The sequence below is a fragment of the Panulirus ornatus genome, chromosome 42 (genome assembly GCF_036320965.1).
Source record: "Panulirus ornatus isolate Po-2019 chromosome 42, ASM3632096v1, whole genome shotgun sequence".
In the NCBI taxonomy this organism is placed as follows: domain Eukaryota; kingdom Metazoa; phylum Arthropoda; class Malacostraca; order Decapoda; family Palinuridae; genus Panulirus; species Panulirus ornatus.
The window spans coordinates 15,825,170-15,849,223 of record NC_092265.1 but is presented as its reverse complement, the minus strand read 5'-3'; the positions used below and the strand labels follow the sequence as shown (position 1 = coordinate 15,849,223).

Here is a 24,054-nt window from a genome sequence, read left to right as displayed (position 1 = left end):
CGCGACACACGACTTTTTATTCTTCGTTTTGGAAACACAAAAAAACACAATGAAAAGCTTTCCTAAAGAGCTGGTTTTTCTCCAGCATGAAGGTATACAACTACTTGTCATATACTGGGAAATCCCGCCGACACAAGAGCATTGGCGGACAACAGCACGGTGTGGTAAGGGTAGAGGTTCGTCATCACTTCCAAATTATCATCTTTTTTTTTTTTTATTGTACTTTATCGTCGCTTCCCGCGTCAGCAAGGTAGCGCCAGGAAACAGACGAAGAATGGCCCATTCACTCATACACACATATATATACCTTTACTTATTGCCAAAAGGAACATAAGGAATCATTATCATGAGCGTGGAGGTGGTAAGCCAGCAGTGGGAGGGAAAGAGAGAGGGGGTGGAATGACGAAGCTTTTACGGTGAAATGTGTTGGGGAGGTGTGGCAGGGAGGCCACGGGTGATGTGTGTAGGTAAGAGTTCCTCGCCAGTGGTCGGGAAGATCTCAGCCTGTGAGTGTGGTTGGACCAGACCTCCAGCGTTCTGGGTCATACCCTATACAGGAAGTCCCTCCTCCTGGATGACAAGAAGCTAAGGCGCTGTAGGGACTGGACCGTCATCTTCGGCTGACCTCATCTTCAGTGGAACATAGTAAGTTACTCTCGTTGTTGACCAATAAACCAGAGTGTGAAATATATGACCCGACGTGCGAGATGAAACCACGCAAACAGTTTGAGCGTTGAACAGTTTACTGGAAGACACATGATTGAGAAACTTATGTTGATTTTGATCTTTGTGACGTGTTGAGAACTTGGTGATGGTGATCTGTCACACCAGGTCCTCATGACAAACATCCTCCAAAAATAGAAAAAAAAAAGGTACTCGACACGAATGATTTCAATTATGTCATTTTATAATAATTCTAATGAACTATTTTGTAGATGTTATGAATAACGATCTTCATGACGTTGTTAGATATCCAGTGAATAAGTAAATGCCTGACTGATAACGCACACGAAATACACAACTGTTAACTTCAGTCGTATGAAATGGGAAACCCCATCCAGACTACTCCCGGTGCAGTGACGTATCCACAATGAAGTTAGCGGTAGATTGGATGAATTAGTGGCTGCCCAACACTGGCTCCGGTACCAAACCCAGCCTCATCACCCGTCACGCACGATGAATCTCTCTAATGATGTCAGTAGGCTGATACATGACGCAGTAATTCAGTCATGCAGTATGTATGTCTGTAGATCAGTCATTATCACACCGCGCACGCGAGCGAAAACGCAGCAAGCGAAAGTTTGAAATGTTGTATGATGGAAACATTTCAAGAGATGGTGCCCCACGAGTGTAAAACTCCAGGCCCCACAAAACTTACCATGGTTTACCCCAGACGCTTCACATGCCCTGGTTCAATCCACTGACAGCACGTCGACCCCGGTATACCACATCGTTCCAGTTCACTCTATTCCTTGCACGCCTTTCACCTTCCTGCATGTTCAGGCCCTGACCTCTCAAAATCTTTTTTACTCTACCTTTCCACCTCCAATTTGGTCTCCCACTTCTCCTCGTTCCCTTCACCTCTGACACATATATCCTCTTTGTCAATCTTTCCTCACTCATTCTCTCTATGTGACCAAACCATTTCAATACACCCTCTTCTGCTCTCTCAACCACACTGTTTTTATTACCACATATCTCTCTTACCCTGTCATTACTTACTCGATCAAACCACCTCACACCACATATTGTCCTCAAGCATCTCATTTCCAGCATATCCACCCTCCTCTGCACAACGCTATCTGTAGCCCACGTCTCGCAACCATACAACATTGTTGGAACCACTATTCCTTCAAACATACCAATTTTTGCTTTCCGAGATAATGTTCTCGCCATCCACATATTTTTCAAAGCTCCCAGAACTTTCGCCCCCTCCCCCACCTTGTGACTCACTTCCGCTTCCATGGTTCAATCCGCTGCCAAATCCACTTCCAGATATCTAAAACACTTCACTTCCTCCAGTTTTTCTCCATTCAAACTTACCAGACACACGCTTCCAAAAAATAATCCACAGGCATGAGAGAGAGAGAGAGAGAGAGAGAGAGAGAGAGAGAGAGAGAGAGAGAGAGAGAGAGAGAGAGAGAGAATACACCATACACCTGTACACACTTCAATCTCCTCTTCCAATTTTTTCAGTCCATCTTCTCTCCTATCCCACCTCTTCCTCCTCTCCTCTAATTACCCAGTCATGAAGATATATATATATATATATATATATATATATATATATATATATATATATCCCTGGGGATAGGGGTTTAAGAATACTTCCCACGTATTCCCTGCGTGTCGTAGAAGGCGACTAAAAGGGGAGGGAGCGGGGGGCTGGAATTCCTCCCCTCTCGTTTTTTTTTTTAAATTTTCCAAAAGAAGGAACAGAGGGGGGCCAGGTGAGGATATTCCAAAAAAGGCCCAGTCCTCTGTTCTTAGCGCTACCTCGCTAATGCGGGAAATGGCGAATAGTTTAAAAAAAAAAAAAAAAAAAAAAAAAATATATATATATATATATATATATATATATATATATATATATATATATATATATATATATATATATATATATATATATATATATATATTTATATATTTTTTTTTTTTTATACTTTGTCGCTGTCTCCCGCGTTTGCGAGGTAGCGCAAGGAAACAGACGAAAGAAATGGCCCAACCCACCCCCCATACACATGTATATACATACGTCCACACACGCAAATATACATACCTACACAGCTTTCCATGGTTTACCCCAGACGCCTCACATGCCTTGATTCAATCCACTGACAGCACGTCAACCCCGGTATACCACATCGCTCCAATTCACTCTATTCCTTGCCCTCCTTTCACCCTCCTGCATGTTCAGGCCCCGATCACACAAAATCTTTTTCACTCCATCTTTCCACCTCCAATTTGGTCTCCCTCTTCTCCTTGCTCCCTCCACCTCCGACACATATATCCTCTTGGTCAATCTTTCCTCACTCATCCTCTCCATGTGCCCAAACCACTTCAAAACACCCTCTTCTGCTCTCTCAACCACGCTCTTTTTATTTCCACACATCTCTCTTACCCTTACGTTACTCACTCGATCAAACCACCTCACACCACACATTGTCCTCAAACATCTCATTTCCAGTACATCCATCCTCCTGCGCACAACTCTATCCATAGCCCACGCCTCGCAACCATACAACATTGTTGGAACCACTATTCCTTCAAACATACCCATTTTTGCTTTCCGAGATAATGTTCTCGACTTCCACACATTCTTCAAGGCCCCCAGAATTTTCGCCCCCTCCCCCACCCTATGATCCACTTCCGCTTCCATGGTTCCATCCGCTGCCAGATCCACTCCCAGATATCTAAAACACTTCACTTCCTCCTATATATATATATATATATATAGAGAGAGAGAGAGAGAGAGAGAGAGAGAGAGAGAGAGAGAGAGAGAGAGAGAGAGAGAGAGAGAGAGAGAGAGAGAGAGAGAGATCCACTTTGGCGCCTGTTAAGAACACGTCGGCTGATATCTACACGACAAATATCAGCAATATCTTTCTCTTCGGCAAATATTCACGGTATCATCTGGCCACCTGAGACATGAGGACGAGCCTGATATACACAGGTGTTCAGTACGAGGCTCAGGTGTGTGAGGAAACACCTGTACATACGTCCTGGAGAAAGCAGAGGAAGGAGAGTCACCACCCCCATATCCCGGGCTCCTTAGTTCGAATCTCTGTGGCTCCTACTTTCATCAGAGCATTAGTATAAGAAATCACTTTAATTTTATATACCAAAGTCAGCTTTCCATCCAATGCCTCACGTCAGTTAATACAGTGCCAACAGGAGGCTTACCACGGAAGGGAGGGTTAAAGTTACGTAACATTTCGGGTGCTGCAGTGAACATGATGCAATGTGTGCCTTTAGGATATCAGTAGGAAGGGTGGAGGAGTCGGGGTTAGAGGGTGATTGGATGGGGGTGCAGGCGACAGGAACCTACATTGCCGTAACTCTTCCACAGTGTCAGGCCAAACAGGAGCCACAGCTAGGGATATCTTCATCTGTCTATGATTACCACAAGACCACTACCTATGAGAGAGTTCGGGTGTTACCCAGGGCTTCTAGGGGCTTCTTCAGCTCAAGGCTGCGTTACTTCTGGTAGCAGGGGTAGGTAGACTCCTTTCCAGTGAGAAGTTGTTTGACGAGACTGTCCTCCCGATTATATAGCTTCGCCAAAGGTGACTTTTCACTCACGGTGTAAACCCGAGCAGGCGGATTCCAGCTATTTGATATATATATATATATATATATATATATATATATATATATATATATATATATATATATATATATATATATATATGTATATATATATATATATATATATATATATATATATATATATATATATATATATATATATATTCATTTTTTTCTTTTAAACTATTCGCCATTTCCCGCGTTAGCGAGGTAGCGTTAATAACAGAAGACTGGGCCTTTGAAGCAATATCCTCACCTGGCCCCCTTCTCTGTTCCTTCTTTTGGAAAATTAAAAAAAAAAAAGAGAGGGGAGGATTTCCAGCCCCCCGCTCCCTCCCCTTTTAGTCGCCTTCTACGACACGCAGGGAATACGTTGGAAGTATTCTTTCTCCCCTATCCCCAGGGATGAAATATATATATGCATAGGAACTTGTATGTTCTATGAAGGTGCGCGTTCATATGCACTTTATTCGTATTCATATACCTCCGCCTTGTACAGTTAGGTTCGGTAAAACGCTATCAGCTGGCTATGTGCGTCTGTTCGGAAACAACCAAGTATAGACCCCGTTGCTCACCATTGTGAGACGAAGGGTATTCGAGTACTCAGTATTTCGAATAGTTGTTTCCTATTATACAGTCCCATAGCCTAGCGGTTAGCATGCCTGCCTCTTGCACAGGGGTCCCAAGTTCGATCCTGGCTGTTGGAGGTTTGTATGTTCTATGATATATATATATATATATATTCATTTATCTATTCATTACTTATTCATCATGCTTAGTTGCCGTCTCCCGCGTCAGCGAGGTAGCGCAAGGAAACAGACGACGAATGGCCCAACCCACCCACAGACACATGTATATGCATAAACGCCCATACACGCACATATACATACATATACATTTCAACGTATACATACACATACATATACAGACATATACATGAATACACATGTACATATTCATACTTGCTGCCTTCATCCATTCCTGTCGCCACCCCGATTAACATGTAGTACATCCCCCTTACCCACCTTCCAGCGAAGTAGCGCCAGCAAAAGACAGAATAGGCCACATTCGTTCACACTCAGTTCCCCCAAAACCAATTTCAATGATAAGAGAGGAATATGTTCTACAACAAATCCACATAAAAGTTGAAGACACACCAAAGTACACAAAAGCTTTATCTCAGGACAATATGGAAGACGAAAATAGTGAAGGTCTTGACTGTTATCTGCACTGAGTCACTTGCTACGGGAGATATGCCGAGGAAATGGAAGTCTGCCAGTGTAACGGTAATAGTTCAAAAAGGCCGTAAGTCAATGCCCGGAAATTATCATCCATTTAGCTTAACGTGTGTGGTTGGGAACCTATGGAAATCCTCATTCGAGGCAGAATTATAAACCGTTTGGAGAGACATCACTTATTGGGCGAGTCTCAGCATGGTCTGCGGCGAAATTGCTCATGTCTGACAAATTTGCTTGATTTCTTTTCTTGTATAATCAACATGAATGATGGATGTAAAGCAGTTGGTGCCATCTGTCTAGATATTCAAAAAGCACTTGATATGTTGCTGCATCAAAGGTTATTAGCAAGAGTTAAATGACATGGTACAGCTGGAGTTATACTTCTGTGGATAGGGAACTGGTTGACTGGTCGACTGGTTGACTGGTTAATTGGTTGACTCAGAATTGTTAGTTGTAAGAAGTGGTGTGCCACAGGAACCAGTCTTAGCTGGCAAGTGAATTTGAGATTTCGATAAGTGCAAAGTTTTACACACCGGTAGCAAACACGAGAAGGTAAGTTACAGTGTGGATTCTGTTAAACTGCAAAAGGTAAATGAGGTAAAAAACTTGGGTATTATAAAGTCAAGTAAGGTGCGTATCGCAGCAGTGAAGAGTGCGAACAGAATTCCTGTATTCATAAGTACTTCTGTATGTAAGTCAAGGGAAATCATGCTTACTCTTTACGACCTACTAGTGCGTCCTCATCTTGAATACTGTGCTCAGTTTTGGTCCTCTTGCTTGAAAAAAAGACATAGAATGGACATTACAGCGACAAACTAACCAGAATGAAGCTCGAACTGAGAAACAAATGGTATAATAGCCGACTAAAAGACTTGAATCTCTTTAACTTGGAACAGCGAAGGTTAAGAGGGATCAAAACACAAGTTTTCAAAATCAAAGGTTTTGATAATCTGTTCTAAGAAGTTACTTAATATTTCATTCTTCCTACTTCACTCGTAGTAATGGATACAAACTTATGGGCAAACGTTTTGTCTCGAATGAGGGGAAATACTTCTTCAACAGGTTGTTAACTTTTGGAAATAATTACCGGTTAGAGTGGTTGAAAGCAATACAACAGATACGATTATGATTCGACTGGAGGAATATTTCGTTTCATGCCTTAGACTAACATTATCTGCGTATCTTTAGTTATATTAACAGCTTGAAGGTTTGTATTTTTGGAATTATCTGTACGCCTTCTAATTTTTTTTCCACACCGATCTGTGAGTTTTTGATATTTTCCACTGCCAAACAGCCTCGAAGGGACACAGTGATCTGTTACTGTCTGAATTCCTGTGTTTTCCTAACTATGAGCATATCCTCACACTGAGTATGATATCAAGCATGTCCTCACACTGAGTATGATATCAAGTATGTCCTCACACTGAGTATGATATCAAGTATGTCCTCACACTGAGTATGATATCAAGCATGTCCTCACACTGAGTATGATATCAAGTATGTCCTCACGCTGAGTATGATATCAAGTATGTCCTCACACTGAGTATGATATCAAGTATGTCCTCACACTGAGTATGATATCAAGTATGTCCTCACACTGAGTATGATATCAAGTATATCCTCACACCGAATGACATCACGAAGTAGTTCCACCTCTTGTGTGGAAATCAGTCCAAAGTCGTCTGATGTTGGTGTTGTCTTATCCATGGCGACGAAGGACATTTCATAAAGTTTCTATGAATACGCCTTAAACACTTAGGTAGATAGAGATGCCGTATATATCTTATGCTTTGATGGATGTGTATACTCGTATACTGGTGAAATAAAAGCTGCGATAGATATACTCGTATAGTGGGTGAAGTGAAAGCTTCGACAAATATACGCCAGTGAACTAAAACCTTCTGTAAACATATACTTCTGAAAAGAATGCTCCGATAGATACATAGTTGTGAACTAAGATCTTCAAAGGATAACAAATGATGAACCATCTCTCTCTCTCTCTCTCTCTCTCTCTCTCTCTCTCTCTCTCTCTCTCTATATATATATATATATATATATATATATATATATATATATATATATATATATATATATATATATATATATATATATATATATATATATATTATCCCTGGGGATAGGGGAGAAAGAATACTTCCCACGTATTCCCTGCGTGTCGTAGAAGGCGACTAAAAGGGGAGGGAGCGGGGGGGGGCTGGAAATCCTCCCCTCCCTTTTTTTTTTTTTTTCATTTTCCAAAAGAAGGAACAGAGAAGGGGGCCAGGTGAGGATATACCCTCAAAGGCCCAGTCCTCTGTTCTTAACCCTACCTCGCTAACGCGGGAAATGACGAATAGTTTAAAAGAATATATATATATATATATATATATATATATATATATATATATATATATATATATATATATATATATATATATATATACATATATATATTTTTTTTTTTTTTTTTTTTTTTTTTTTTATACTTTGTCGCTGTCTCCCGCGTTTGCGAGGTAGCGCAAGGAAACAGACGAAAGAAATGGCCCAACCCCCCCCATACACATGTACATACACACGTCCACACACGCAAATATACATACCTACACAGCCTTCCATGGTTTACCCCAGACGCTTCACATGCCTTGATTCAATCCACTGACAGCACGTCAACCCCGGTATACCACATCGCTCCAATTCACTCTATTCCTTGCCCTCCTTTCACCCTCCTGCATGTTCAGGCCCCGATCACACAAAATCCTTTTCACTCCATCTTTCCACCTCCAATTTGGTCTCCCTCTTCTCCTCGTTCCCTCCACCTCCGACACATATATCCTCTTGGTCAATCTTTCCTCACTCATTCTCTCCATGTGCCCAAACCATTTCAAAACACCCTCTTCTGCTCTCTCAACCACGCTCTTTTTATTTCCACACATCTCTCTTACCCTTACGTTACTTACTCGATCAAACCACCTCACACCACACATTGTCCTCAAACATCTCATTTCCAGCACATCCATCCTCCTGCGCACAACTCTATCCATAGCCCACGCCTCGCAACCATACAACATTGTTGGAACCACTATTCCCTCAAACATACCCATTTTTGCTTTCCGGGATAATGTTCTCGACTTCCACACATTTTTCAAGGCTCCCAAAATTTTCGCCCCCTCCCCCACCCTATGATCCACTTCCGCTTCCATGGTTCCATCCGCTGACAGATCCACTCCCAGATATCTAAAACACTTCACTTCCTCCAGCCTCTCACCATTCAAACTCACCTCCCAATTGACTTGACCCTCAACCCTACTGTACCTAATAACCTTGCTCTTATTAACATTTACTCTTAACTTTCTTCTTCCACACACTTTACCAAACTCCGTCACCAGCTTCTGCAGTTTCTCACATGAATCCGCCACCAGCGCTGTATCATCAGCGAACAACAACTGACTCACTTCCCAAGCTCTCTCATCCCCAACAGACTTCATACTTGCCCCTCTTTCCAAAACTCTTGCATTTACCTCCCTAACAACCCCATCCATAAACAAATTAAACAACCATGGAGACATCACACACCCCTGCCGCAAACCTACATTCACTACATTCACTGAGTATTAGTGAAAGAGAAGAGAGAGGCATTTGGACGATTTTTGCAGGGAAAAAATGCAATTGAGTGGGAGAAGTATAAAAGAAAGAGACAGGAGGTCAAGAGAAAGGTGCAAGAGGTGAAAAAAAGGGCAAATGAGAGTTGGGGTGAGAGACTATCAGTAAATTTTAGGGAGAATAAAAAGATGTTCTGGAAGGAGGTAAATAGGGTGCGTAAGACAAGGGAGCAAATGGGAACTTCAGTAAAGGGCGTAAATGGGGAGGTGATAACAAGTAGTGGTGATGTGAGAAGGAGATGGAATGAGTATTTTGAAGGTTTGTTGAATGTGTCTGATGACAGAGTGGCAGATATAGGGTGTTTGGGTCGAGGTGGTGTGCAAAGTGAGAGGGTTAGGGAAAATGATTTGGTAAACAGAGAAGAGGTAGTAAAAGCTTTGCGGAAGATGAAAGCCGGCAAGGCAGCAGGTTTGGATGGTATTGCAGTGGAATTTATTAAAAAAGGGGGTGACTGTATTGTTGACTGGTTGGTAAGGTTATTTAATGTATGTATGACTCATGGTGAGGTGCCTGAGGATTGGCGGAATGCTTGCATAGTGCCGTTGTACAAAGGCAAAGGGGATAAGAGTGAGTGCTCAAATTACAGAGGTATAAGTTTGTTGAGTATTCCTGGTAAATTATATGGGAGGGTATTGATTGAGAGGGTGAAGGCATGTACAGAGCATCAGATTGGGGAAGAGCAGTGTGGTTTCAGAAGTGGTAGAGGATGTGTGGATCAGGTGTTTGCTTTGAAGAATGTATGTGAGAAATACTTAGAAAAGCAAATGGATTTGTATGTAGCATTTATGGATCTGGAGAAGGCATATGATAGAGTTGATAGAGATGCTCTGTGGAAGGTATTAAGAATATATGGTGTGGGAGGCAAGTTGTTAGAAGCAGTGAAAAGTTTTTATCGAGGATGTAAGGCATGTGTACGTGTAGGAAGAGAGGAAAGTGATATATATATATATATATATATATATATTGTTTGTTATAAATCATTTTTCTTTCTTGCTAAAAATTCGACAGAAAATTGAATGCTGTTAATTCTAAAAATTTAATCACAAGTAAGACTTCTTAATATCCAGGAAGATGAATGTGAATATGAGAGGAAAGCTTGAGGGTTGAGCTTCCAGCTTGGTATCTGGTTACACCACTCACTCCGGCGGAAAATGACACCACGTCTTTCATTTGGGTTCTGAAACGGTTGTTTTCTGAATATGTTACTGACATACGTTTAACGGCCTGGGATGGGGCTAGAGTGAGAGAGAGAGAGTGAGAGAGAGAGAGAGAGAGAGAGAGAGAGAGAGAGAGAGAGAGAGAGAGAGAGAGAGAGAGAGAGAGAGAGAGAGAGAGAGAGAGAGTGTGTACCTGCCTGCGCGTTTCCGCTGAGATTTTGCCGGAGTCGCGTTGCTGGCATGTCGTCCCCATCGCACGTCTCGCTTGATGAATAGCACTGGTCCACTCTGCTCCCACCTGCATTATATAATCATTTATTTTGCGTTTATCTGGGACTGATTTCAACCACGTGTCAAGTTTTCTTTTAAATGTTTTTGTGGTTGTGCCACGCATGTTTCTATGTCTTCTGGCAGTGTACTGAACAGCTGTGTAAGTGCCCTGGATAGACTACCATAAAATTTTGTCTCATTGATTAAACTATGTTGTATGGTATTCTTGACGGCTCAGGAACTCTACATCTTCCGTGCTGAACTACTTTCAAACTAGATAACTTCAGTTTGTTGCCAAGCGTAGATGTGATCATATATCATATCATGTCACATTACATCATGTTGTATTGTAATGTATTATATCAAACACATACACGCAGTTGTTGTTCACTGATACTCCAGCGCTGGTGGCTGATTCGTGTAAGAAACTGTAGAGGTTGGTGACTGAGTTTAGAAAATGTGTGAGAGGAGATTCGAGAGTAAATGTGAATAAGAGCAAGGTTATTAGGTACAGTAGGGTTGAGGGACAAATTAATGGGGGGGTAAGTGTGAACGGAGAAAAATTGGAGGACATGAAGTATTTTAGATATCTGGGAGTGGACTTAACAGCGGATAGAACCATGGAAGCGGAAGTGAGTCACAGGGTGGAGGAGGGAGAGAAGGTTCTGGGAGCGATGAAGACTGTGTGGAAGGCGAGAACGTTATCTCAGAGAGCAAAAATGGGTATGTTTGAAGGAATAGCGGTTCCAACAATGTTATATGGCTGCGAGGCATGGGATATTGATAAGGTTGCACGGAGGATGGTGGATGTGCTGGAAATGAAATGTTTGTTAATAATATGTGGTGCGAGGTTGTTTGGTCGAGTAAGTAATGTAAAGGCAAGAGAGGTGTGTGGAAATAAGAAAAGTATGGCTATGAGAGCAGAAGAGGGTATGTTGAAATGGTCTGGACGTATGGAGATAATGAGTGAGAAAAGATTGACGAAGAGGAAGAAGAAGCAGGAGACCAGATTAGAGGTGGAAGGATGGACTGAAAAAGATTTTGAGCGATCGGGGCCTGAACAACAGGAGGGTGAAATGCGTGCAAGGAATAGAGTGAACTGGAACGATGTGTTATACCGGGGTCGACATGTTGTCAATGGACTGAACCAGGGCATGTGAAGCGTCAGGGGTAAACCATGGAAAGGTCTGTGTGGCCTGGATGTGGACAGGGAGCTGTGGTTTCGGTGCATTAAACATGACAGCTAGGGACTGAGTGTGAACGAATGAGCCTTTTTGTCTGTATTCCTGGCGCTACCTCGCTGAAGCAGGGGATAGCGAAGCTGTTTTTCCTGTGGGGCGGGGTAGCGACAGGAATGGATGAAGGCAAGCAAGTATGAATGTGTGCATGTGTATGTATGCGTATGTGTATGTATATGCATGTAAGTGTAGATATGTATATGTATGTATATGTGCGTATGTGGGCGTTTATGTACATATATGTGTGTATGAGTGGATGGGCCATTCTTCGTCTGTTTCATGGCGTCACCACGCCAACCACAAATATTTCTCCCCTTACTTAACAATTTAGTACCTTCCAGCAAATTTCTCTGTTCCTTCTTTGGGGGAAAAAAAAAAAACAAGAGGGGAGGATTTCCAGTCCCCCGCTCCTTTCCCTTTTAGTCGCCTTCTACGACACGCAGGAAATACGTGGGAAGTATTCTTTCTCCCCTATCCTCAGGATAATATATATATATATATATATATATATATATATATATATATATATATATATATATATATATATATATATATATATATATATATATATATATATATATATATATATATATATATATATATATATATGTATATCTTTCTTTTTCTTTCAAACTATTCGCTATTTCCCGCATTAGCGAGGTAGCGTTAAGAACAGAGGAGTGGGCCTTTGAGGAAATACCCTCACCTGGCCCAATTCTCTGTTCCTTCTTTTGGAAAATTAAAAAAAAACGAGAGGGGAGGATTTCCAGCCCCCCGCTCCCTCCCCTTTTAGTCGCCTTCTACGACACGCAGGGAATACGTGGGAAGTATTCTTTCTCCCCTATCCCCAGGGAACAATATATATATATATATATATATATATATATATATATATATATATATATATATATATATATATATATATATATATATATATATATATATACTGAGATTTACTGAGCTTTAAAGTTTTAACTTGACACCTATTAACAAGCATTTTCGTTTCTAACAGACGATATAGTGAAAAATTAAACAAATATTGTGTAAACACATGTATTATCGATCACAATCTACAATAGCTGGTCGAAGTGTCTACCTTCTGCTGCAATGCAGACCTGACACCTCCTCTGAAAGGACTGCTGGACACGAGACAACAGTCTTGGATCTTCTGCAATGATTTCTTGATTAGACAAATGTGCCATGTTGTCACCACGACGTTCAACGGTGAGCTAATTCGTAAACACCGAGTGTTGTCACACCTTAATCAACCGAGTGTTGCCAGATTGTAAGCTAATATTACATTTAAAGTTTACAGTTCAGACATACCAAAGTTAAAACTTTAAAGCTCGGTATCTCGAAAACTAACTAGTTTTGCAAGTTTTGGTATTCTTGAAATAGTGTTTGCTTTGGGTGTCCCTGTCTAATGTCAAATTTTGTACCTATCGTTTTTTAACACCCTGTATATATATATATATATATATATATATATATATATATATATATATATATATATATATATATATATATATATATATATATATATATATATATATATATATATATTCCTATAAGTCCACGGGGAAAATGAAACACGATAAGTTCCCAAGTGCACTTTCGTGTGATAATCGCATCATCAGGAGAGATACAAGAAAGAAATACAAGTCAGTTGAAATACAACGAACTAGGACGCCATTTGGTTAACAAGTGATTGTCCAAGACAAACAACGAGCGTATCATAAACTTATGTGGACAAGAAGTGGTATTGTTTAAAAATCTTATCAACAATAAAGCCATCCAATTTGTGTCGACCTTCACTAATATCAAGGTTATAATTTTTTGTGTATTCAATAATAGAATTTTGAGAAAAAGAATACGAGTGATTAGGAAATGTACAGGAGATAGCGGCAGGAGATCAAGAGGAAGGGTTTGAAAAAGAGCAAATGAAAGTTAGGGTGAGCAAGTATCAGCAAACATTAAAGAGAATAAGTTGTCTTGGAAGACGATGAGCAAATCAGATAACAAATAGGAACATTGGTAAAGAGGGTAAAGTGGGATATGGTAACAGGCAGTGGTCAAGTGAATAGGTGAAGGACTGAGTGTTTTGAAGGAATATTGAATGTGTTTGATGATAGGTTAGGTTAGGTTCGGGGTCGTATTGGAAGTGAGTCATGGAAAGTGGTTTAATAAAGAGAGAAAAGGTGGTGAAAGTCTTGCTTAAGGTGAAATGGCATTGCAGCTAAATTTCCAAAGATAATGTGTGACTGGGTTGATAATTGGTTAATTAAGATTTCTAGGGTATGTTTGGATCATAGTGAGGTGCTTGAGGATTGACGGAATGCATGTATAATGCCACTTTATAAAAACCAAGGGAACAAAGATGAGTGTTCGGATTACAAAGGTATAAGTCTGAGTGTACCTGGCAGGTTGTATGGGAGAGTAGCGATAGAGAGGGTAATGCCATCCACAGAGCATGAGAACGGGGAGGAACAAAGTGATATCAGGAGCGGTAGAGGATATGTGGGTCAAGTGTTTGATCTGAAGAATGTGCGAGGGAAATACATAGACAGACAGAGGGATTTGAACTAGGCATTTCCGAATCTGGAGAGAGCATATGATATGGTTGATATAGTTGCTTAGTGGAAGGTGTTACGAGTTTATGGTGTAGAGGGAAAACTTTCAGAAGCAGAAAAGAGTTTTTACCAAGAGAGTAAGGCATGCGTGCGAATAAGTAGAAAGGAGGATGAGTAGTTCTAGCAGAAGGTGGCTCTATTGCATGGGTGTGTGTTGGCACCAGTGTTGTTTAATTTGCTTATGCATAGGGCATGAGAGGTGGGGAGGGGGTTTACACAAAGGTGTTGGGGAGCGGGTCAGTAGGAAATGAGGGGGGCCTGGGAAGTGAGTTAGTTAGCGTGGTAATTGGTGTGTTTGTTTGGGAGAGTTTGTGGGAAAAAAGAAAGTTGAAAGTATTTGTGAATAAAAAACAAAGTTATTAGGTTTAGAAATGTTGGCTGCAGTGTGAGTTTGAAGAGAGAATAGACAAGTCAGCGAAAGAAACCATGGAAACGAAGGTGAGTCATAAAGGGATGGGTGAGGGAGCGGAGAAGTGTTCTTCATGTGATTTTTTCCACTATGAAGTCACCAGAGTCTAGCAAATTTTAGTTTACAATAGTTTTTATGATAAAATCATTTATAAAGAGACAAATGTGTTTATCCATACTTGATTAGCTGATCACACCCAACGACAACCCAGTACTGTTCATCGAGTTTTCTACAGAAACCAGATTTCTTCTGCCTATCAGACTAAAGAACGTATCCTGAAGGAGACGATAGTTAAGAACCAGACCTGAGGATCGTCTCTACATCATCATTACTACAAGAACAAGAAAACTAGTGACGACATAATGAGAAACAACTTTACACAGAACAATACACCACCAGTCTAACACAGTAGAATGCATGTGCTTCCGCCCAGTTAAAGGTTGTAAACTTCAAAACAACATGAGTTACATCGGTATGACTACCGCATCACTCATTCCATGTTCAACACTTCATCTTCAAAATGGAGGCTCTAAACTACATATGCATTAACACTATAACATGAATCTCGCTCGTCAGCATCGTAATGAAAACACGATAATGCTGAAATATTGCCCCGACCCTACAAGACTACAGAAGCCTTGTACACATGAGGATATAATCCCTGCATAACCCATCAAAGTACAGGACCTCTGATGACCTCGCACTCTACGTCAACCGAACTTTCCCAGGTGGAGAAACCGTTGACCCAACGAGTTTGACCTGTACCAACCACACCACCGTGCATGAACTCCGAGGGAACACGGTCCATTGATCAGCATATCATCTTCGTCACTCACCGCTCTCATTTGCAAAACTTCAAGATGTGATTCAATCTTACTTTGCTTTCAATATCGTTTTGTATCATTTATAAGCAACGTGACTAAATATGGGCAGTGTTTGTATGCCCGAAACGTCTTATATATTTCAAAAATAAAGTAAGAATGAATATAGGACATCTAATTCACACTTTATTTAATGAATCAAAGTTTGTGCTGAGGAAAATTAAAAAAAAAAGCAGGTGAATGTTAGATATATATAGTGATCTTTAAGAACAGTGAACTACAGAAAGCATTCTGCCTGCTTACACAATATGTGTATATATATATATATATATATATATGTATATATATATATATATATATATATATATATATATATATATATATATATATATATATATATATATATATATATATATATATATATATATTGGTTGTTTAATTTGTTTATGGATGGGGTTGTAAGGGAGGTAAATGCAAGAGTCCTGGAAAGAGGGGCAAGTATGAAGTCTGTTGGGGATGAGAGAGCTTGGGAAGTGAGTCAGTTGTTGTTCGCTGATGATACAGCGCTGGTGGCTGATTCATGTGAGAAACTGCAGAAGCTGGTGACTGAGTTTGGTAAAGTGTGTGGAAGAAGAAAGTTGAGAGTAAATGTGAATAAGAGCAAGGTTATTAGGTACAGTAGGGGTGAGGGTCAAGTCAATTGGGAGGTGAGTTTGAATGGAGAAAAACTGGAGGAAGTGAAGTGTTTTAGATATCTGGGAGTGGATCTGTCAGCGGATGGAACCATGGAAGCGGAAGTGGATCATAGGGTGGGGGAGGGGGCGAAAATTTTGGGAGCCTTGAAAAATGTGTGGAAGTCGAGAACATTATCTCGGAAAGCAAAAATGGGTATGTTTGAGGGAATAGTGGTTCCAACAATGTTGTATGGTTGCGAGGCGTGGGCTATGGATAGAGATGTGCGCAGGAGGATGGATGTGCTGGAAATGAGATGTTTGAGGACAATGTGTGGTGTGAGGTGGTTTGATCGAGTAAGTAACGTAAGGGTAAGAGAGATGTGTGGAAATAAAAAGAGCGTGGTTGAGAGAGCAGAAGAGGGTGTTTTGAAATGGTTTGGGCACATGGAGAGAATGAGTGAGGAGAGATTGACCAAGAGGATATATGTGTCGGAGGTGGAGGGAACGAGGAGAAGAGGGAGACCAAATTGGAGGTGGAAAGATGGAGTGAAAAAGATTTTGTGTGATCGGGGCCTGAACATGCAGGAGGGTGAAAGGAGGGCAAGAAATAGAGTGAATTGGAGTCATGCGGTATACAGGGGTTGACGTGCTGTCAGTGGATGAAGCAAGGCATGTGAAGCGTCTGGGGTAAACCATGGAAAGCTGTGTAGGTATGTATATTTGCGTGTGTGGACGTGTGTATGTACATGTGTATGATATATATATATATATATATATATATATATATATATATATATATATATGTATATATATATATATATATATATATATATATATATATATATATATATATATATATATATATATATATATATGTGTGTGTATATATACATATATATTGCAAGAGATCACTGTGGTGCGTGAGATCTAGTATACGCAAAAAAAAAGAAAAAAACAGGAAAATGAAACACGATAAGTTCCCAAGTGCACTTTCGTGTAATGATCACATCGTCAGGGGAGATACGGGAATGAAAAAGAAGATGTAGGACAGTCAGTTGATGTACAAGGAAGAGACTTAGCTAAGCGCCATTGGTAAACACGCATTACCGGATGGTGGTGTTCGGGTTGGTGTGTTCTGGTCTGGTATGATGATTCTCATATCCTTTTTTTTCTATTATTTGGATAAGAAAGGGAACTGTTCACAAATTTTGTCTACAATAAAGTCATGCAATTTGTTCAGACCTTCAGTAATATTAGTGTTACAATTCTTTGTGATGATACAACATACTTTAAACTCAGTAGACATCCTCTATAAGCATTTAGTTCTCACTTTAACAAAGAACTGAAGTTGTTGTTGAAAGGTAAAGTTCCTCTCATTAAAAGATTTCCATCATTGTCCCCTTCCTTGCCATATATGTATGGACTTGTCAAAACACATAAGCCAAACTTTCCAGCAAGACCCAAAGTGAGTTCAATGAGCTCCATTACATATGAATTGTCAAAATGGTTAGTTTTTTCTTAAACCCATTAGTGGGTAAGATATCAAATTCTAATATCATGAACAACGTATATTTAGTTAATAAGCTTAATATCAGGGTTAATTTTGATACGGAACTGGTTAGCTTTGCTGTTTCATCTCTGTTCACAAAAATTCCAATTCATGACCTCTTAGAATATTCATTTGATATTTTGGATGGCATTCATTTACATGTTTCAAAGGTCTGTTTTTACTTAATTGATGGAATTGTGTATAAAAGACTGTGAATTTTAATTCAATGGAGAAAATCATGCTAAGAAATTTGGTATGGCGATGGATAACTCTTCTTCACCAGTAGTATCAAGTAATCGTTATATGGAATTCTTTGAAACAAATTTACCAATGAATATCTAACCCTCTAAGGCAATTTGGATTAGGTATGTAGATGATGTCCTTTGTAACTGTAGACGCTAGACGGCAGAACTATGTTGTGATGGGATGTAGATAACTTTGCTAAGGACTAGCACCTGATGAGGTGGACTGTCTCCACGAAACATGTCGTGCTACATGTATAGAAAAATTACATGTTAAATGAAATCATATGAACTCCTGCTGAAATGCGATTTCACCTTCATATATATATATATATATATATATATATATATAGAGAGAGAGAGAGAGAGAGAGAGAGAGAGAGAGAGAGAGAGAGAGAGAGAGAGAGAGAGAGAGAGAGAGAGAGTGTTAATGAGATGGCCTTGATCAGGGCCTCAGCTGCCCGTGCCGTCTCAGCTAACATCAAAAAAACATTCCCCATGACGTGCGGGTGTACTACTGACACCCTTACAGCTGGCTCACTCCCTCTTCGTTCACTCACCTCCCGTTATGCTGATATTGACCTAGCGGTACTGGGGGAAATGGCCATGGTGTCTCTCTCTCTCTCTCTCTCTCTCTCTCTCTCTCTCTCTCTCTCTCTCTCTCTCTCTCTCTCTCTCTCTCTCTCTCTCTCTCTCTCTCTCTCTCTCTCTCTCTCTCTCTCTCTCTCTATCTATCTATCTATCTATCTATCTATCGAGAGAGAGAGAGAGAGAGAGAGAGAGAGAGAGAGAGAGAGACAGACAGACAGACAGACAGAAAGACAGACAGACAGTTAAACAGACAGTGACAGAGAGATCAAGTGCTCTTACCATATGTTTGATTACCCGTCGTGGTTGTGAAGTATCTGAGATACGAACATTCTGATGGCGTCTTTGGTGAAACAGGTGTAACGGCGCTGGTGTGTGTCAGGTCGGGTGTGCGGGGGTCGTGTTCGCCTCCCGTGTTTAGTTAGGAGGTGGGAGGTTACGGTAAGGTACAGTGATGTTACGACGCTGGCTGGTGATGCTGGCGATGTGTCAGTACGGAGGACTGTAGCACTGGCGTGTGTGCTCCAGAGTAACTGGGAAATAACTCGTGATGTGGAATTAGTGGAATTTATAGTCAATGTAAGTGACGCGTATGGTGATACCTGTGATATAGTCAATGTAAGTGACGCGTATGGTGATACCTGTGATATAGTCAGTGTAAGTGACGCGTATGGTGATACCTGTGATATGCTTTCAGGCAATGATTATTTATTGATGAAATTCGGGGATTTTTTTAGGACGTCTCAATGACAATTGGTAAACTGGTGACACTGTAGTGTATGCACATCACTGTACTGTGGGTAGGGACCCCACTCTACTGTCCAGATATATCAGTTGAAAATGATAAATGAAATGATAACAGTCTCTTGCCTTCCCACACAGGTCTGGATCAGGCGTCCCTATGTGTCGGTGGACGAGGAGGTTGCTTAGCTTGGCGGCGTTTGCCATCATGTGGACACTGTGGTGAGTACTACCTCAACCAGAGGTTCGTCCCCACCTGTGTGACACACTCCCTCCTGCCACACACACACCTTGTGCGTGTACATGGTAGAGCTGCAGATTGCGACGGTCTCAACCCTTACTTGATTACGCAGGACACCTGGTGTCTCGTATAGAAATCGAATTACTGTTGAGTACTGTGTAGTCAGAGGTATGGTTCCCACACCACCATCTTTCAGCTCAGTTTTCTTATGTTTGATATTTGAATATATAACGTAGAAGAAATTTGTTTCGTCTATTCTATCATACAGCAAACAGTCACTGTGGTTAGCTATGGTCTTATAGACGGTACATTGCTAGAAATGAGAGCGATGGTGTGTTTCTGTTATTGTACAGAATCATGGAGAAACAGAATGGAAATGAGCACAGTTGTTATATGCACATGAGGCTGTGTTGTTGGTTAAACCAGAGGAACAGCAGGATGGAGTGAGGTGCTGTATCAGTGTGGTATGAAGGAGGAGGAGAACGGCGATAGTGCGTGACGAGTAACAGCAAGACGGTCGTCTTTGAAAGAGATGAGAGACGGGGAGAGATGAATGATATCTTTATCCATAGTGGAAAGTTGGAAGTTGTGAGATAGCTATGGTGAGTGAAAAAAAAAAAAGAATACCGAGCGAAGTTTGTGCAGGGAGCTTGTATGAAGGAATACTCCTCTCAAATTTTGATAAGTGGATACGATACTGAAGCTCGAATACGATGCCAAAATAAGAGTATTTGAGGTGGACAAATTGCTTTCAAATTAGCAGGATACGCCGTATAGCGAGGACATAAGAAGGTATGTGGTGTGAAGAAATCCGTGGAAAGTCGCACGTATAAGAATATTTCACGAATGGTGTGGTCAGGGAGAATGTATAACAGGTTATTGGACAGTAATACGGAAGAAGATACAAGGAGAAACGGTACACCTTGAAAGAGATGGATAAATGGCATGAGAGAACTGTTTAGTACGCAAGAGATATTTCAGATGTCGATACGGGATAAATGACCAGGGTTCGAATGCAGTGGAAGCATTTTGTGAGTGGAGATGGTGTGGCTAGAGACGTTGGTCCTCACTGAACGAGCCAGGTAAGTGTATTAAGTGTAAAAGTAAGAAGTTCTCGTATAAGTATATTTGACTCGTTGGGTATGTGTTGAGTATGTGTCTGAGCGATGTAGATGCTGTATGTACCTGATCCACTGAATGGTGTAAATGATGGAGGATAGAGAGAGAGAGAGAGAGAGAGAGAGAGAGAGAGAGAGAGAGAGAGAGAGAGAGAGAGAGAGAGACGAACAGATAGACAGATAAACAGACAGACAGACATATAAAGAGATAGATAGATAGATAGATAGATAGATAGATAGACAGGTAGGTGGGTAGGAAGATGTAGATGAATAGATAGATATATATATAGAGAGAGAGAGATAGACGGGAGATTTGAAAAAGAGACAAAGGAGAGACTTCTGATAAGTGCACACAGTGCACTGGCTTACGAAAGTTACAGATAAGCTAGAAATAATTACTCAGAGACCAGGATGACGGAGGAGTGAGAAAGAGAGAGTGAGGAACAGATTGTTGATAGATCTGGAGATAATCCAAAACTTTCTTTTCAAGACTTCATTAGAAGCAAATTGAATATATCGAAGACAAATTGTTTCAGGTACAGGCTTATGTTGAAGCTTATGTTGAGGGAATACTTAAGAAAGAAAAATAAAGATAAGCGATGGACGATAATTTCTAGTGTTTTCAAATGACAGCACAAATCCTCTGGACTGGAGAGTTGACCTCAATTGACAAGGGATGGATGAAATTGATGTCGTCGAATAGGATGTTGTGACACTGTTAACAGAACTGATGAAGGCTGAATCCCCAGAGGCAAATAGAATATCCCGAATATACCGAAGGAGTGTTGCGACGCAGTTTGATGAGCCTTAGAAGACCATATCTAAAAGACTCGACGCCATCAGAGGTAATCTTGAAGGACTGGAAATGTGCAGCTGTTGTTCCAGTACACTAGATGGGCCATGGAAACAATCCTCTGAACTAAAAACTTCTGTCACTTAAGTAACAACCTTTACTGTACGATATCAAAGTACAAGAAAATGACTCGGAGAAATATATCATAATTCTTGATTACATTTAGTGATAAGTAGATGGATTTAATTTGGTGTTGATCATCATGATATCTAACATAGTTCTTCTTGATAATCTATCGGCTGAAGGAAAAGAGGTCAGCATCATTGGTAAGAAGATAACATAGATTAGAAGATAAGTGAGGGGAAGAGTGATTAGAACACTGGTGAGGAGATAATATTCGTCGTTGGAGGAAATAATCAGTGGAATGCCAAAAAAGGACTGGCCTTAAGATGTGTGTGTTGTTCATTGTTCATCTCAGCGATCTACCACATACGAGCGACATCATTCGTTCGCATGCTTGCAGGTCAAGCAAAACTAGCGGGCGAGACTGATGATGTGGGAGAATGGGAAACTTTGCAGGGTGATGCATATCCTCCGGCACTTTTTGCAGGATGGGAGATTAATGGTAGCGAGATTCATGTGCTTAAGAATGGCGAGAAAATCAGAAGAACCTCGGTGAAACTAGTGGGTACCTGGGGAGACTTTACGAGAGACAAACAGTGAGATTTTTTTTGTCTATATCGATACAAGACATTTTATCATTTGTGAGACGCAAGGGATGAATGTTGAAGCAGGTTATCATTCACTGCCAACCAGAGGAATAAGAGACTCGTAAATGAAGACATGTTTAAGAAGATATATACCACGTTTGTAAGACCTTGGCTTGACTTTGAGGAATCTTTGTTAGAGACGCTATTTGATTTTAAAATACAAGCAATCTGGAGAAGAATAGAATATGCGAGAATGTGTAAAAGTGTTTTCCAAATTGGTAAATTTGAGGTGTGAACAGAGGATGTAAATACTGCAAGACTAAGAAGGAAAGACGAGATCTGATTACGAGGTACAAGATTCTGCACTGACTCATTAATCTGAATATTATATTCCTAGAAGTTGGGGTGGAGAAGGTTAGGGGACTTAAAGGTAACTTTAAAGGGAAGCACTGACAAGGGATGTAGGGAAATATTCTTTCATTAATGATCTACTTTACCTTTGGATTCCATTGTCAATGGAATGTGAGAGTGGTGAGTGATTAGTCATTCTAATAGTTGAAGCGAGAGGAAGAAAGAAGGGAGCCGAGTGTTTTGGAAGGAGTTGCGTTGTACGAGCAACAGTGAAGCAAGGGATCAGATACACATTAATGATGTGCGATTTGAATACGCAAGTGGGTAATGTAGTTGTTCGGGGTAAAATCTAAAGGCATGGGACACCCACTGATATAAATGACAATAGTGTACATCTTGTAGAGTTGGGTGCTAAAAAGGACTGGTGATTGGGAGTACCTGGTGTAGAATCATACGTATACATAAGTATAAGTGGGTGACTAAGAGTATGGGGAAAGCTGGCAATATCGGATCATCTACCAATACGAGTGCGAAGAAGAAACTCTAGTGTGGAAATGTGCTAAAAGGGGCATCTGGTGGGATGTCTGATCATTACTTTTGATGGAGGCGAAGGTAAAGCTTTTCAAAGGCTTTCGGAAAAGAGGAAATTATGTATGTGGCGAGAAGGTGGTGAAAGAGAGTATTTCTGGAAAAGAGCTTGCATGAGAAGATACCAGGTGCCACTGAGTGTAGAATGGCAAAACATGAGAGTATATGAAGCTAGGGGAGTGGGTGAGGAATGGAAAAGCATTGCTGACGTATGAGAGAGAAGTATGTAGCTACGGAACATAAGAGATGGACGGATGAGAAAGGATAGTGAGTGGTTGGGGAACGATTTTAAGTTGCGAGCAAAAGAAAATGGGTGCAAGTGGATAGGATGTGTATGGGAAAGAGGACAAATAATAAATGGGGTGAGCGAGTATCATCAAACTTCATTGAGAATAAGAAAATGTTATGAAAGGAGGTTAATAGGGTCAAAAATGTAAGAAAACCAATGGAAGCATCGGGGAAGTGGCAAATGGGGATGTAGTAACAGGCAGAGATGAGGTGAAGAAGAGATGGAGTGTGTATCTTAGTAGACTGTTGAATGTGTTTGATGATAAAGTGGTTGATGTCGAATGTACGTGCCGAGAAGATATGCGAAGTAAGAGAGTCTTAGCAGATGGACTGGTGAAAAGAGAGGAGGTGGTGAAAACCTTGCGTAAGATGGACTGTGGTAAAGCAGCCGGAGCGGAGGGGGTTTGTTGTTGAACTTCTCCTAAAAGTAGGTGACCGTG

General features: G+C 40.7%; 1 protein-coding gene across 2 annotated transcripts in view; it reads left to right on the top strand.

Moving 5' to 3' along the window:
• Positions 1 to 459: 459 nt before the first annotated feature.
• Positions 460 to 24,054, top strand: part of LOC139762045 (carbohydrate sulfotransferase 11-like) — a 35,167-nt gene continuing 11,572 nt past the window's right edge. The window contains exons 1-2 of one of the 2 annotated variants that reach the window (XM_071686814.1): positions 460 to 645; positions 19,667 to 19,747. In XM_071686814.1, the coding sequence (XP_071542915.1) occupies positions 19,686 to 19,747 (62 nt within the window). In that variant the 5' untranslated portion in view covers positions 460 to 645; positions 19,667 to 19,685. Of the gene's footprint in view, positions 646 to 19,225; positions 19,364 to 19,666; positions 19,748 to 24,054 lie in introns of those variants that run through there. The other variant, XM_071686813.1, reaches the window with a different exon arrangement.